The sequence below is a fragment of the Zygotorulaspora mrakii genome, chromosome 1 (assembly GCF_013402915.1).
Source record: "Zygotorulaspora mrakii chromosome 1, complete sequence".
NCBI lineage: Eukaryota > Fungi > Ascomycota > Saccharomycetes > Saccharomycetales > Saccharomycetaceae > Zygotorulaspora > Zygotorulaspora mrakii.
The window spans coordinates 1026816-1042446 of record NC_050719.1 but is presented as its reverse complement, the minus strand read 5'-3'; the positions used below and the strand labels follow the sequence as shown (position 1 = coordinate 1042446).

The window sequence follows — 15631 nt, the reverse complement described above, 5'->3', positions numbered from 1 at the left end:
GTAATATGGCTGGAGATGGCTCAAAGGAGTTTCTGCTCAAAAATTTTGAGCTGTCAGACGGTACTGACAGCAGCGTTTCTACGCAACTTTTGATTAATGAGAATGTTGTTTCGGACTCTACTGATTCGTTGGTCAATGAACGTATTCAAGAGTTACTTGATCGTGTTCATATAACAGAATACCTCCCTGTGAATTCTGATTTATCTGAAAATACGCAAGAGCCCTTCTCGTTTCTCCCTAAACGACTACATCACGAAGAAGCAGAGGCCGCCCTGAATGCAGAAGAGTTCCAAGGTTATCGTTATACAAACAACAACGTTGTAAAGCGCAAGGACCTGAGTATGAATCAAGAGTACTACCCAATTTTGGCTATTTTGTACAACAGAATACAAGTATTCCTTCTCAATAATAAAATGTCTCTGGACTTTTTAAAGATATTCAAAAGTTACATGAACCATATCATTGAAAGCGGGTTGAACGTATTGGAAGATCGCTACTTTTTAGAGTTGCAGAACGAGTTGAGTGATGGGTTTCATTTTGGCCCTGTAATGGAAGAAATACTAAACAAATTTCTTCTGAGGCCGGAGAACCTTATCATGAAGTTGGCTCTATTCGAGCATAAAATGATGCTTGGCAATCTTCAAAGATTTTTCAGCGCTTGGCAGTTGAAATGTGACATGAAATTAAGTCTGGTTAAGCTCGAAAATGTGTGGAAGCAGTATATACAACGAAAATACACCGCAATTTGGTCAAGAAAATATCAGTATTTGGAGTCAAACTTGGTTACCCAAGCCAATGAATTCAGGGTATTCACTTCACTCTCTTCAGGCTTCGACAAATGGATGGGTAAATTAGACACAAATCATGCCAAGGATGGTCTCGCAGACCATTTTTTTCTAGACCATATTTTCCGTAAAATAAAAAAGTATGTCAAAACTATGAATTTCATGGAGACAGAGGCAAACGGAAAATATGTTAGAGAGCGTCAGCGTTATGCTCTGCGATTCATGAGATTGAGGTTTGCAGAAACACAGTTTACCTGCTATAAAAACGATTTGAAAAGAATCCTTTTGAGAAAATTACAATCAAAATTAGACCATTATAAGTTACTAAAAGCCCGTGCAGAGTTTACAGACTCAATTTTTGTACTGAGTAGCTACTTGAAGAAATGGTATGAGAAGACAGAATCCTCGATTGCACACTCTAATCACTTAGCTTCTTTGGAAACTAGGTTCAGGAATAAGAGAACATTAAACACTCTGAAGGACATTTTAAATAGGAATAATCAAGAGCTTCAGCTGATGGCAAGGCTAGATCGATTGCTACTTGAATATACATTCAAGAACATATGGCAAAAAAGGTTTCAAGAGCATATCAGCATGTATAGCTTTTGGAATAAGCAAAATCAACAAATCGTTACGCTTTTCCTGGATGCCTGGAGAGAAAGGCTCTACTTCAATTCTCAGGCATACCAGTTCAGAAGAAAGCAACAATTACTTAATGCGATGTTGGCGTGGAGAATCGCATCAAAAGTCAAAAGTCATATGTATAGGAACGATAGAAGAAGGTTAGCAATCACATTCGAGCAATGGTTAGTAAAGGCAAGACTTCGCAAAAAGCATGCTCATTTTTTGCATGGCATTATAGCAAGAATGATGTTCTTGAGATGGAAAAGCACATACTTGAAAAAGTGCGATGCACTTTCATTTTCAACACATCACTATGACGAGTGCTGCTTAAGAAGACAGATGAGTAAGTGGGTCGGTAAATTGGGTGTACTAGACGAAATCAATGAAAGACTCTTGATATATGAGAAATTTTGTGCATTAGAAACTATGAGGCATGGAATTAAGCATGGTGAAGAGGTAAACGAAATTTCAAGGCAGTTTAACCCTGTGGAAATTTCCAAAGGTAATCTTATTCGTTATCTTGTTTTGTGGAAAGAAATGGCCATTTCAAAAAAGATAAAAAACCTGCAAGACATGCTAGATGATTATCAATTCGAAAACAACAACATCGTCCAACACTCCTATTTACAAGTATGGTTTAAAAGGATGGTTTTTTACCAATCGGAATGCTTCCAGAAGTCAGAGCTGAAATATGGAAGGAGCCTTAAGAAAAGATTATTCGCAACCATAAAGGCAAAGGAAGCAAATATAGCAAGACTTTTGCAAATAAGTGATGACCTGAGAAGAAAATCTCTCATGCTGAATATGATTTTTTCATGGGAAGCGCACCTAGGATCACTCCGTGGTTTGCATAAAAAGAGTGAAAGAGAAATCAACAAGAGGAATCTTTCACTTTTGCTAAGCTATCTTAAAGTTTGGAGTATGCAGATATTGAAAAGCAGAAGAAATGATGAAACAGTGCAAATATTTAGGAAAAGGTGGGATAGAGCTGCTGTTAGAGGTATACTATTACTCTGGAAAAATCGAACAGAACATTCACCCAAAAAATTGAGGTGGAAAAAAAGTGGGAAGGTTGTCGACGCACTGCAATTCGCACCAAGCTCTAATTTAGTGACTCCTGTACGAAACACCTCTTCAAATAACAATACTATTCCAGGTTCAGAAGGCGTTAAAAAATACCGCCTAGAGGCGATGAAATCCCATTATAGTAAAGTAAGAAGAGCAATACCAAGTCCGGTAAAATCCTCTACTACTCTCGACTCAATCGCTAAAAAGAAATTTTCGAGAGAGAATGAAAACACACATTGGGTTGCTCAGCCATTGCCACCTCCAAGAATATCTATTGAAAGAATTAACAAGAATCTGGCTTCAAAAATCGATAATATCAATTTCGAGCGTATCCCAGAAGTCAAACTCGACCCATTTGTCGAGCAAAACGATGAGAAAGACCCGGTACTCGATCGATCTTTGCTAGAGCTAGACGAGGATATTTCGTTTGATGATTCGCCTACTAGACGAACTTGAAATGAGCAAGTTTTCCTGGCACTTTGGTATGTCCATTCTGTATGATGGGGTTACCCTGCCGAATGTTAAGACATAGATGCGGTCGGTGGCAAAAGGGAAAAGTGACTAAATGATTTCATAGTAAAGGCAGTACAAAAATAACCTGTTGTTTAAGAGTATTACTAGCCAAGTTTAGTTCATCAAAGGATTGAAGTGGAGCTCAAATTATACCAAAAGACGGGCGTTTGAATTTTAAAATGAACGGAATTCAAGTGGACGTGAATCGTCTGAAAAAGGGCGAAGTCAGTCTGGGGACATCAATGTATGTATCGCAAGTTGCATTTCTCAGGTGAACTGAAGATCCATTATACTAACTATCTTCATCTCATTTAAAAACAGTATGGCGGTAACTTTTGCAGATGGTGTGATATTAGGTGCGGATTCCCGTACAACCACTGGAGCATATATCGCGAATCGTGTAACAGATAAATTGACTAGAGTTCATGACTCTATTTGGTGTTGTAGGTCAGGATCAGCTGCAGATACGCAAGCTGTTGCCGATGTAGTACAACACCATTTAGAATTGTATACTGTACAATATGGAGCACCATCGACTAAGACTGCGGCATCAATCTTTAGAGAAATATGTTATGAGAATAAGGATGCGTTATCAGCCGGGATCATTGTTGCAGGTTATGATGAGCGGAGCAAGGGAGAAGTTTATAGTATACCATTGGGAGGATCGCTGCACAAACAGCCTTTTGCAATTGCAGGATCCGGTTCTACGTTCATTTACGGGTACTGTGATAAGAATTTCAAAGAGAATATGACCAAGGAGGAAACGATAACGTTCATGAAAAATTCTTTGTCCCAAGCGATTAAATGGGACGGCTCTTCTGGTGGTGTTATAAGAATGGTGGTATTGACAAAGGAAGGTGTCGAACGTTTGATCTTCTATCCTGAAGATTATGAAAAATTATAGAATGCCCTCCGATAAAAGGACTTGTGTAGATATATTTTATGTATGCGGTTTCTATCATTTGCACTTGCATGTAAACTTTCGATTCATTTTCACTATGTCCCTCCGCGAATGTGTTGAAGAAGCTGACCATAATCTACGAAATAGTAAGGTTCGCTGTGTTTGAAGCACAAAAGAAAGATTGAGCTTAAACTTCAGGATAAGAAAGATATTATCAATGGCATTGAGGGAATATTTAGCTCAAGCTCTACCTGATCAAGAGCAATTTGAAATTCTGCATTTACAAAACCCGTCTAAGGAGTCACATCCTGTCATAACACCACAAAGTTCTAATAAATCAGGACTTATTACCGTAAAAAATCAGCATTTCTTTGCACTATTTCACAAGGAAAAGGCAATATATGCGCTGGAAATTTATGTATATATTACATTAACTCCAGAAGTGCAGGATACCATTGCAGAAAGAATCGTGTTTGTTTCCAAAGCAGATACAAACGGCTACTGCGACTGCGAAGTTAGCTTCAAAAAGATCACCCAACAATTGCTCAGATACGTCTTATCCATTAATCCAAATTACTATTTACAGAAGGTAATACCAAGGCATAGAGAGTATCATAAATTTGATAAACATCTTATCACAAAGAAAACAAAACCTACAGATGCGTTACGACTACTTGCCAAAAGGCAAGGCGATGTTAGCCTTATGTCCAGTATAAATTTGAATGTAGGAATCTATCACAGCTTTCAGTGTCAGCCGAACATTATCACCAAAATATGCCTCTTCACCAAGCCATCGCCGCAATATCTTTTCGCCGAATCATCAAAAAACCCAAAGAAACATCAATTGGATGGAGCAAGCTTACTGAAATGGTGGCTAGATATACTTGACGAATTGATAGTGGAATGCTTCGACCAGAATACAACAGCCAATCTTCGCATACCTGGGGAAGATGAGACAGTGGTCAATCGCTATCTCAGAGGTTTGAAACACAATGGCTGGGAGGCTGGTGATTTGTTTACCAAAAAGTCAAACGAAAAGCACGATCTGGCAGCTTTTAGAATACCGCTATTTCCTGACGATCCCAAATCGCGTTTTTTGCATCAACTTGCAGATGAAGGGAGGATCCTTTCAATGTATCTAAAAGCATACTGGGCTGAGCTTCAGGAACGTCAGGAGTTTCGACTCAGCGTTACCGTGTCCGTGATAGGTATACAAGGACATCAAGCTGAGGAACCAATCTATGTACCTAATAATAAGCACGATGTGTTTTTAACATCCTCAAAGAAGCAATTCAACAGCATTAAGAACTACATCACTGGAGAAGCATACGATACGATAGAAGGCGCTTTTGAGGCCTACCTTAACGTAAAATATTTTCTAGGAGACAGATTTGGACGAAGGCTAATCAAAGTCGAGGGTGTGGCGAAATATCGATGGATTAAAAAAGAGTCAATTGAGAAGAGAAGGCAGGATATAATTAATACATTATCTGTTCGCAAAAAACCAAAGAAATAAAACTCTCGCAAATATGTAAAATGTCTATAAAGTTCCATGCATTTGTATAGTGAGTGGCCTAGTCCGAAATCAAAACGTTCGTACACATTAACTTTTTGTTATTCCTCGATTTCATTTGGCTGAAAAATTTGGTTCGGTCCCGATTGGTCTCGTGAAACGTTTCGGTATTGCTCTACAAGTTCTGTAGCAGATCACGAAAAAGAAGAAGCATTGCGCAAGTGATTGTAACTTTGTCTGTTCGCTTTAAGGAGCCTATACTTTTGACTGACTCAAATCAGTGTCAACACTAAGGGTACGTTATTTAGATCTAAAAAGAGTCAATCGCATAAATCTCCGACTTGCTTAAAATGGCTAGTTTAGAAGATTTGATCCCAACAGTCAACAAACTGCAAGATGTTATGTATGACGCAGGAATTGACACTTTTGATTTACCGATTTTAGCTGTGGTTGGCTCTCAATCTTCTGGGAAGTCATCGATATTAGAGACCTTGGTGGGAAAAGATTTTTTGCCAAGAGGGACAGGTATCGTCACTCGAAGACCATTGGTTTTGCAATTGAACAACATCCCGCATGATTCTCCTCTGATCAAAAGCCCTTCCTCATCTAGTGATTCAGTAGCAAATGAAAATTCCCACTCTTTAAGAGAGAAGGTGAGTACTGAGGAAATGACTTTGGAGGAGCATTTAAGGAAAGGAGCTCCTGAATACCAAAAACCAAACGACGAAGAGTGGGGTGAGTTTTTACATTTACCAGGACGTCGATTTTATGATTTTAGTGATATTCGAAAAGAAATTGAAAATGAAACGGCAAGAATAGCGGGAAAAAACAAGGGCATCAGTAAGATTCCTATTAATTTGAAGGTTTATTCTCCGAAGGTTTTGAACTTAACGTTAGTGGATTTACCTGGTATCACGAAAGTTCCAATAGGTGAACAACCCCCTGACATTGAGAAACAAATCAAGAATTTGATTTTAGAGTATGTCGCCACCCCAAGTTGTATTATCCTTGCTGTGTCACCTGCAAATGTAGATTTGGTGAACTCTGAATCACTAAAACTTGCGAGAGAAGTTGATCCCCACGGTAAGAGGAGTATAGGTGTCATAACTAAATTGGATTTAATGGACTCTGGAACAAACGCTTTGGACATATTATCAGGTAAAACTTACCCGTTGAAACTTGGCTTCGTTGGTGTGGTAAATCGTTCTCAGCAAGATATTCAGTTGAACAAAACTGTTGAAGAAGCCCTTGATAATGAAGAAGAGTACTTTAATAGGCACCCTGTGTACAGAACTATTGCGACCAGGTGTGGCACTCGTTACTTAGCAAAGCTTTTAAACCAAACTCTTATGAGTCACATCAGAGATAAGCTTCCGGATATTAAGGCTCGCTTGAATACTTTGATTGGTCAAACGGAACAAGAATTGGAAGCCTTTGGCGGTATGGGAATAATTACGAGTGAAAATAGAGCAGGCCTTGTGCTTCAACTGATGAATAAATTTGCAACAAACTTCATTTCTTCTATCGACGGTACTTCTTCTGATATAAGTACAAAAGAACTATGCGGTGGAGCAAGGATATATTACATTTACAACACCATATTTGGTAATTCTTTGAAATCTATAAGTCCTACCGCAAACCTGAGCATGTCAGATATAAGAACTGCCGTAAGGAATTCTACTGGGCCAAGACCCTCACTTTTCGTCCCAGAACTTGCGTTTGACTTACTGGTTAAACCACAGATTAAGCTTTTGTTGGATCCATCTCAACGGTGCATCGAACTAGTATATGAGGAGTTGATGAAAATTTGTCATAACTGTGGTACCCCAGAATTATCGAGATACCCGAAATTACAAAGCAAGCTTATTGAGGTGGTAAGTGAATTATTAAGGGAACGTTTGGGTCCTACGCGCTCATATGTCGAAAGTTTGATTGAAATCCATAGATCTTACATCAATACGAACCACCCAAACTTTCTGAGTGCTACGGAAGCTATGTCGGATATAATAGCAAAACGTAAGAGTAATAATAGTATGGTTGCTTTTAACAAAAAAAGTAGTATCAAAAGCTCTTCACCAGATGTTGGTTCTATGAAAGAAACTTCAAGCAGAGCCTCACAGTCTCCTTCAAATTCACCAAAGCTTGAATCGAATCGTTCTCTTGAAAGTGAGCCTGAAGATAGAATGGATGAAGCCGACGCCAAATCTAAGGATTCTTTTTTGAAATATTTTTTCGGGAAAGACAACATTGAGCACCCGGAAAATGGTCCGCTGCATGGTAGGATTAATGGCATTACTAGACTCAATAAAGACATTAATGGCCAGACACACCTTGACATGAATAATTTGCAGATCAGCAATGATGCCAAACAGGACCACATTGATAACGATGAAGAGATGGCACCTGCGCTTACAGAAAGGGAGCAGTTAGAATGTGAGCTAATCCGTAGATTGATAGTTTCGTACTTCAACATTGTCCGGGAAATGATACAAGATCAGGTTCCTAAAGCTGCTATGTGCCTCCTAGTAAACTTTTCTAAGGAGACACTGCAAAACAGACTCGTTACAAAGCTGTATAAAGAATCAATGTTTGAAATTTTGTTACAAGAGGATCAGACATTGGCGCAAGATCGTGAAAAGTGTGTCAAGCTTCTTGACACTTACAAGAAAGCATCAAATATTATTGGAGGCATCCTGTAAATATTCATAAAAAGTGAGCATTAAATTGTATTAGAAAAATACTCTTTTCACAATCTAGATTGAATAGAATTTCTAATTACCTACATACTTGAACAAGTTCTATACATATTCACTTTTCTGGCTTGCAAACCTACTGATTGGAACTTGAATAATTCAAGTTCAAAAATGTATTTAGGGTCGCATACCTATTTAGATTCCTAGCTTTAAACATATTTAATTTGTTCGGAACAAGCATACTTTTATATACTTTTAACCTATATTTCAAATTATATTTATGTACGTTGTGTATTTATTTTTAAAAAACTATAATATATGCTTTTTATGAAATAATATTTCTGAAAATAGGTTTTATGAAAAATAAGTATTTTAAAATCACATGCACCTCTTTTTAATACGTTCACCAATAGTATAAGGTTTTTATATTACATTACTACGTAACCAAATTAGTCTATACAGGGTTTACAGAAGTTCTCACAGTTGAGACATCGATGGGTTTTCTACTTGAATTGGAAGAATAGGCACTCTCGAAACGTCTTCTTTGATAATCGTTAGAGCCAGCTAATGAGTTAGGTTCCGCGTTGTTAGCGCTGAGCAAGGGTCTTGCGGCGGCGTTATCTTCGGTATCTGTTGGCTGTTCACCCACTTTCGTACCATGGTTCCTTCCTACAAATACTACAAGAATGCAAAACAGAAGTGCAAGGACAGATATGGCTCCCAGCACAATCCCAATTCCGATCGCGACGCCTGGCAACTTCAGGTGATATTTATTTGGGCTTAACCACTGTAAAGATATGGGCCTATCAATCAAAAAAACACATGAATTCATATCGAATGAGGTACAACCCTTTTTGAGGATCCGTACCTCATTATCATTCCCGTTCTTCAATTTCAGAAGGTAGTTACCAGGCGAACTTTCCCGACATGTCAGAGGTTCTCCTGAGGTGGTGTTGATTTGATTTCCACATTCTAGCAAATCACTCGTTGCATTTCCCGGAATTACATGAAGCTCTAACCATTGATGCAGACTTGTGAAATTTTTGTCTATTCCATCAATTCGTAGTGAGTTTTTCGTGGGAACCAATAATGAATATGAATCATTATTGCTTAATACGGCATTGAAATCATCAAAAAAGTTTAAGAAGTCTATGAATGCCGTCGTTCCCGTTGTTTCGATTAGATCACCAAGTGTAATGCTTAGATCGTTCGGAAAATATGATTTTGAAATAGGATGTATAACACCTTGATTGAAGAAAACGTCCATATTTAATTCTGTTTCAATACTCTCTCTAACTGAACTTAAATTCAGAAAAACTTTTTCAGAATCAGCACTGCTTTCAGTCCTCACAGAAATTGATATCTCTTGATCAAACATATTCTTTGTATTCAGGTTAATATCTTCTGAATCTGTATAAATCAAACCTTCAAGTATCATATTTTTCATCATCAACTCGATTGCTGTTAAATTACGCCGCAGGTATTCTAAATCTAAGCCATTAGTGCTCCATGATTCAAAGCATGGTAAAAGAATTGTGTAGCCTTCTTGATTTGGTGGTAAGTCCAATAAATTTATCTTCCTTAGAAGTTCTAACGATTTGGAACAGTGATAGAATGGGTTTAATGACGGAACAAAATCCCCTGGCAGCTGTAATACTTCTGAAATCGTATATATCAACGTTTTTCCGATTTCAAAAGGTTTGTTGTGTAAAATCTTGTATTTGTCATTGATTATGTAACCGTTCAAATTCTTTTTTATTCTTAACCGTTGACAATTCCCACCTAGCCTCTTATTAGATGAACAAAATGCTGATTCGAACATTTTGGTAGACGATTTAATGCCCAAAAACTCCTCCTCTAGCCATAATTGATTCTCTATAAAATGGTATAGAAGATTCGACTTGGTGTACCCAAATTTTTCATTCAACGACGTTTCAGGTACGAATATTGTCAGTGGTACATCCAGACTTTCATCTTCCAGCATTTTTTGTAAATTTCTAAAGTAAAGTTCCTGGACAAAATCCGAGCTATTCATACCATGTAGGTACGTTTCAGCATTGAAGTGAGTTGCTTTTGACAAAAAAGGAATATCATTGAAAGAATGGATAATTCCCCTATCGAAGACAATGTTCGAATCAATTGATAATTCGGAATCGTTTACCGATATTGATGAACCAAAATCATTACTCTCAAATGAGATTTTGTCGTTATTCAAATTTTCTGTAGATTCAGGTTGACTATGAACACCGCCATGTACACCCCTTAAAATGAGATTCCTGAAAAAATTTAATCTATTTTTTTCCCATGCTTTTCTGATATTACCGGTTACAGAATCCAGTTTGCTGAAATTATCGAGAATATAATTAATTTCAAGCTGATTGAAGTATCGATGAAAGTTAATATTTGATGGAATTAATATAGTGTTGTTATAGAATTCCATATCGGTAATTATATTATCAGATGTAAGGCTCTCAACAAATTTCTCGAATAAACTAAATTCCCCAGTTTGTCCTTCTAGATCTTGCAAAAAATCGATGAGTAAAGGTGGGTCATTAATTAAATCTGATATTCCATGTACGGTGGCACTTTGAAAACTTGGCGCTAAATCGGGATCCACAATCGTTGCTTCATTAATCTTGATCAGGGTACTGCCGCTTGAAACTGATTTTTGCAACACTAAGGGAAAGCGAACATCACAGTCAATCACTGTTATTCCGTCATCAATCAGGGAAGTTGATAGAACATTGTTCCTTAATATGAAGTTGTCTAATACGAAAGGTGTAGAAGACTCATTGGTACCCATATTTATAAAAGCTGAATTCACCGGCGCCAATAAGGTATAATTCTGGAGCTCGTTCAAAATCGGTACACATCCTTGTCTTTGTAAAATCCTTAAGAATGTTGAGAATTCCACATTTTCAGATAATATATCGACAACGGTTGTAAAGGGGAAATCACTGCCACCATGAGCTAGTATCCCCCAAAGTAGAAGGCTGCTCAAAAACATCGCCGATTGGTTCCAGAGACCATTGTATAAACCAAAAATCATTATCACGCCCTAAAAATGGACTTACAACGGCATAAATATGAAAGATACTTCATCATTCTGTTTTACAGTCATAGTATATATAGCAGCTAAGATTGCTTTCTTAAATGTTTCCAACTATCAAACGTTGCCAATTGTTACATGCATCATTTGGAACGACCAGATGGTGATTCCTTTTACGATTGATTAGTGCTAAATTACTCGATCAGCCTATGAGCTTTCACTCAAGAAATTCAAGAAGCCAAGACCAGATATGGTTAACTGATAGTGTACTCACCGGCTAAATATATTCCGATTATGTAATAACTTTCGAATCTAGCGGTATCAAGGTAGTATTTCGCTTACCGGGAATTATTTTACTGTGAAAAAAGTGTTGTAAATTTTTGTAGCCCTCGACAAAACATAAAAAGATAAAAAAAAATTATACTGAACTGATAACGATAAAAAAGGAGGGTCTCTCAAAAGCTACAAACATTCTAGTAATTTTTTGAGATATACTCTATTACACGATCTGTATACACACTTCAGGTTTGCTTCTGACACCAAAAGATCCTTCAATATAGGGATTTCATGGCACAAAGCTCAGAACAAAGACCATTAAATGGTAGCAGCAGTAATGGCAACAATGACGGCATGACTTCGTCTCATCCGCATGTAACATACGTTTCGATACCTATCCATCGAAATTCGGATTATGGGGAAGAAATTGACCAGCCGGGTAGTTTTGGCACGTTTCATACAAGAAGACAATCCATATTGGATCAACCCATTGGCTCGTTTCGAGGTGTTAACTCGTTGAGCAGGTTCGCCACATCTCTTCGCAGGGCCAATTCGTTCAGGCATATTGATGTTCGACCAGATGTGGAAAGGAATTACTTTGAGGATTCAAATGATGAACTGTATGATCCCGAAACAATGGCACCGTCGCATGATGGTAGGAGATTGTCAGTTGCTATCAGCAAAGCAGGAAATATATCTGTGCGCCCATCAATTACGAATTTTGATAACAGTATTAGGCAGTCTGGTACAAGAGAGACAGAAGATTATGGATCGACAGGTTTTTTACATCAACATGATAACAGCTCTTTATATCGTCCTGCATTTTCGATTTCAGATTCGATCGGGGGAATAGGAAGTAACGTAGGAGGCGGTCAAGTAGGCGATGTCGAGTCTATAATGGTTAAAAGAGTGAACAGAGGAGACGGTGAGGTTGTCACTATCCTTGCAGGTCAATCTACGGGTCCTCAGACAATTTTCAATTCCATTAATGTCTTAATCGGAATTGGTTTGTTCGCGTTACCGCTGGGTTTGAAACATGCCGGATGGATACCGGGAACTTTTTTACTAGTTCTCCTAGCTTTAGGGACTTTTTGTAGCGCTGAATTACTTTCAAGATGCTTAGATACTGATCCCACGATGATATCATATGCAGATCTGGGTTACGCAGCGTTTGGAAGTAAAGGTAGAGCATTAATATCGTGCCTATTTACGTTAGACTTGTTGGGTTGTGGTGTTTCATTGATTATACTGTTTGGCGATTCATTGAACGCTTTATTTCCGAAATACTCTTCGAATTTTTACAAAATAATCGGCTTTTTTGCAGTCACTCCTCCTGTATTCATCCCGCTGAGCATACTGTCTAACATTTCTTTTTTAGGTATTATGTCAACTGTTGGAACTGTATTACTGGTGACTTTCTGTGGCATTTGGAAGAAAAGTGCTCCCGGCTCATTGATTGAACCCATGCCAACTCATCTTTGGCCCTCAAATCTAAAAGATTTCTGTCTCTCGATCGGTCTATTAAGTGCTTGCTGGGGTGGCCATGCAGTTTTTCCAAATTTGAAAAGTGATATGAGACATCCAGAAAAATTCAAAGACTGCTTGAAGCAGACCTACAAGATAACTACATTTGTAGATATTGGTACAGCGATAGTAGGTTTTCTAATGTTTGGGGGCACGGTCTTTGATGAAATTACTCGAAACATTCTGTTGACTGAAGGCTACCCTCAATTCGTATACGTTTTGCTCTCCGTATTAATGTCTATCATTCCAATTGCCAAGACTCCCTTAAATGCTAGACCCATCATCTCTGTCTTGGATATTATTACGGGAGTCCAGGGCATGCAGAATAAACCCGATAAGCCCTTTGCAAAAAAGTTTCTGGTTATATTCAACCGCATATTCATCAACGCCCTTTTTGTCCTCATTGCGATCCTATTTCCAAAATTCGATAAGCTAATTGCTTTCCTCGGGGCTGGCCTATGTTTTGCCATTTGTTTGATTCTGCCTTGCATGTTTTACATTAGAATATGCAAAGCAACCATCAGACCCTGGGAAAAAGTATTATGTCATGTCACCATTGGCGTAAGTGCTGCTTTAGCCATCTTGGGTGTAGGAGCTGCAATCATTTCGTAAAAACTGTATAGAAGTAGCAGTTATGCATCCTTATCCGTCGTTTTCAATTACAATCTTTACTTACGCCTGCTATATAAAGTTTTGAAAAGTGAAAAAAACGAAAATTTGAAAAAGCGATGAGATGCTCCACTGTAGCCCAACAGGATCACAATCTGGCGGCTAATCATACCAGCAGATATCCTATTTGCCAAAGTCATGTCTAATTTTTTCAAAACTTTACAAGCAAGCCCGGCAGATGTGATTTCCTTGGACTCGTTTGAAGCTTTACAATCAGTCAAATCTCATGTTGATGAAGTTATCAATCTTTACAAAAAGAGTGAACCAACAAAGAAGACTGATTTCGAAGAAATTACTATTACTGGCCTAGATGCCAGACAAGTATGGTGGCAAACGAAAATGGTCCTAGACGATGTGGAAGCCGATCTGTTGGAGAAAATAGATGACCTCAGAAATGTGATAGATTCCACCAGTAGCGATGAAGACGAGGAGCTAAAAGAGGTGTTAGAAGGGAGAGAAGGGTACGAATCCACGAATTCGAGAAGTGAAGATGCATATGAAAGTGATCGATCTTCAGAAATACTTGAAAGCTCAGGGGAAGAGCAGAAAGAAGAATTACAAGAAGAAAACGAAGTTACCTCTGAGGAAGCAGTAGCAGATAAATTGCAGTTTGAACAGCAGGAACCATATGAGGACGAAGGTAAGCATACTTTTAGACTTTCTCAGGATCTAAAGGAAGGCGCCGCTATGGAATCAGGTCAGGAAGCAGTTGGCGAAAAGGAGCCAGAGGCCAAGACGGATAAATATGGGCTGAATGACGATTTCTTCAATTTCAATGAGTTCAATAGACAGACTTTGGAGGCTGAAGAAAATAGCGGTTCGACTGATGGTACCGATGAATCTATTGATTATTTTGAAGATGTGCCATCAGATGAAGATGAGGAAGCTATTTACTATGAAGATTTTTTTGATAAACCAGCATCAAAAAATGTCAGCACCAAAAGCCAAAGGGGCAGTGAAGAGATGCAAGAAGATTTGACAAATGCTGATTATCAAAGTGCTCTAAAATTTGCCAAATTAGATTTATTTGCAGAAGATGAAGACGTATCAGACGAAGAAGACAACAGTAAAGAGTATGAAGAAAAGCATTCTTCCCATCAAAAGCAGCAATCAAGAATCCAAATGCAGATTGAAGAATTGGAAAAGGAAGCTGTTGCAGAGAAAAAGTGGGCCTTGAAAGGTGAGGTTAAAGCGCAGGATCGCCCGGAGGATGCGTTGTTGACTGAGGAGATTGAATTTGACAGGACAGCAAAGCCAGTACCTGTGATCACAGCTGAAGTCACAGAATCTTTAGAAGACATGATCAGACGAAGAATTAAAGACGAAAATTTTGATGATCTCCAAAGAAGAGTGCTGGTTGACTTAACTGCCCGTTCAAGGAAACCTCAATTTGAGCTAAGTGATCAAAAGTCGTCTAAATCTCTCGCGGATATCTACGAAGATGATTACAAACATGTATCACAGGATGCTACCATCACCGAAGAGCTCAAAAAATCTCATGATGAAATATCGGAACTTTTCACAAATCTTAACTATAAATTAGATGCATTGTCATCAGCACATTTTATCCCCAAACCTCCACAGAAATCACTAGAGGTTAGGGTAGAGACCGATGCTATTACAATGGAGGATGCTCAACCATTAAGTATGTCGTCAGCTTCAGCCCTAGCTCCTCAAGAAATATATTCTGTTGGGAAATCTGATAATTCGAATGAAATCAGACTCAAGGATGGAACTACCATGGCGAAGGATGAAATGAGCAGAGAAAATAAAAGCAGGTTACGCAGAGCAATTAAAAGAAAGAGGTCGAAAGCTATCAAAGACCATCAAAGCAAGCCTAATAAGCAAAGTAAAAAGGAATCCGCCATCGAGACACTTTCCAGAGCGAAAAATGTTACTGTCATAGATAAAAAGGGAGGTAAGAGCGATGTTAGGGGCAATATCAAGAGCTCTTCGACTTCACTTAATAACCATGGTCATCAAATTAAATTGTAGGTCATTCTGACATCAAAGGAT

At 38.3% G+C, this 15631-nt stretch overlaps 7 protein-coding genes across 7 annotated transcripts; 6 read left to right on the top strand and 1 right to left on the bottom strand.

The window, feature by feature from the left end:
• Positions 1-5: 5 nt before the first annotated feature.
• Positions 6-2933, top strand: SFI1 (Sfi1p; the record flags this gene model as incomplete). The annotated part of the gene is made up of 1 exon (XM_037286420.1): positions 6-2933. One exon carries the CDS (start codon positions 6-8, stop codon positions 2931-2933), a length of 2928 nt encoding a protein of 975 aa, XP_037142315.1.
• A 379-nt stretch (positions 2934-3312) lies between these two features.
• Positions 3313-3894, top strand: PRE3 (proteasome core particle subunit beta 1; the record flags this gene model as incomplete). Its single annotated transcript, XM_037286419.1, has 1 exon — positions 3313-3894. The coding sequence occupies one exon, from the start codon at positions 3313-3315 to the stop codon at positions 3892-3894; it is 582 nt and encodes a 193-aa protein (XP_037142314.1).
• Positions 3895-4108: 214 nt separating this feature from the next.
• Positions 4109-5407, top strand: RTT109 (H3 histone acetyltransferase RTT109; the record flags this gene model as incomplete). The annotated part of the gene is made up of 1 exon (XM_037286418.1): positions 4109-5407. One exon carries the CDS (start codon positions 4109-4111, stop codon positions 5405-5407), a length of 1299 nt encoding a protein of 432 aa, XP_037142313.1.
• Positions 5408-5754: 347 nt separating this feature from the next.
• Positions 5755-8103, top strand: DNM1 (dynamin-related GTPase DNM1; the record flags this gene model as incomplete). Its single annotated transcript, XM_037286417.1, has 1 exon — positions 5755-8103. One exon carries the CDS (start codon positions 5755-5757, stop codon positions 8101-8103), a length of 2349 nt encoding a protein of 782 aa, XP_037142312.1.
• Positions 8104-8551: 448 nt separating this feature from the next.
• HG535_0A05240 (uncharacterized protein) lies at positions 8552-11146 on the bottom strand (the record flags this gene model as incomplete). Its single annotated transcript, XM_037286416.1, has 1 exon — positions 8552-11146. One exon carries the CDS (start codon positions 11144-11146, stop codon positions 8552-8554), a length of 2595 nt encoding a protein of 864 aa, XP_037142311.1.
• A 567-nt stretch (positions 11147-11713) lies between these two features.
• On the top strand, positions 11714-13558 carry AVT1 (Avt1p; the record flags this gene model as incomplete). The annotated part of the gene is made up of 1 exon (XM_037286415.1): positions 11714-13558. One exon carries the CDS (start codon positions 11714-11716, stop codon positions 13556-13558), a length of 1845 nt encoding a protein of 614 aa, XP_037142310.1.
• Positions 13559-13753: 195 nt separating this feature from the next.
• Positions 13754-15610, top strand: MPP10 (rRNA-processing protein MPP10; the record flags this gene model as incomplete). The annotated part of the gene is made up of 1 exon (XM_037286414.1): positions 13754-15610. The coding sequence occupies one exon, from the start codon at positions 13754-13756 to the stop codon at positions 15608-15610; it is 1857 nt and encodes a 618-aa protein (XP_037142309.1).
• Between the last annotated feature and the right edge of the window lie 21 nt (positions 15611-15631).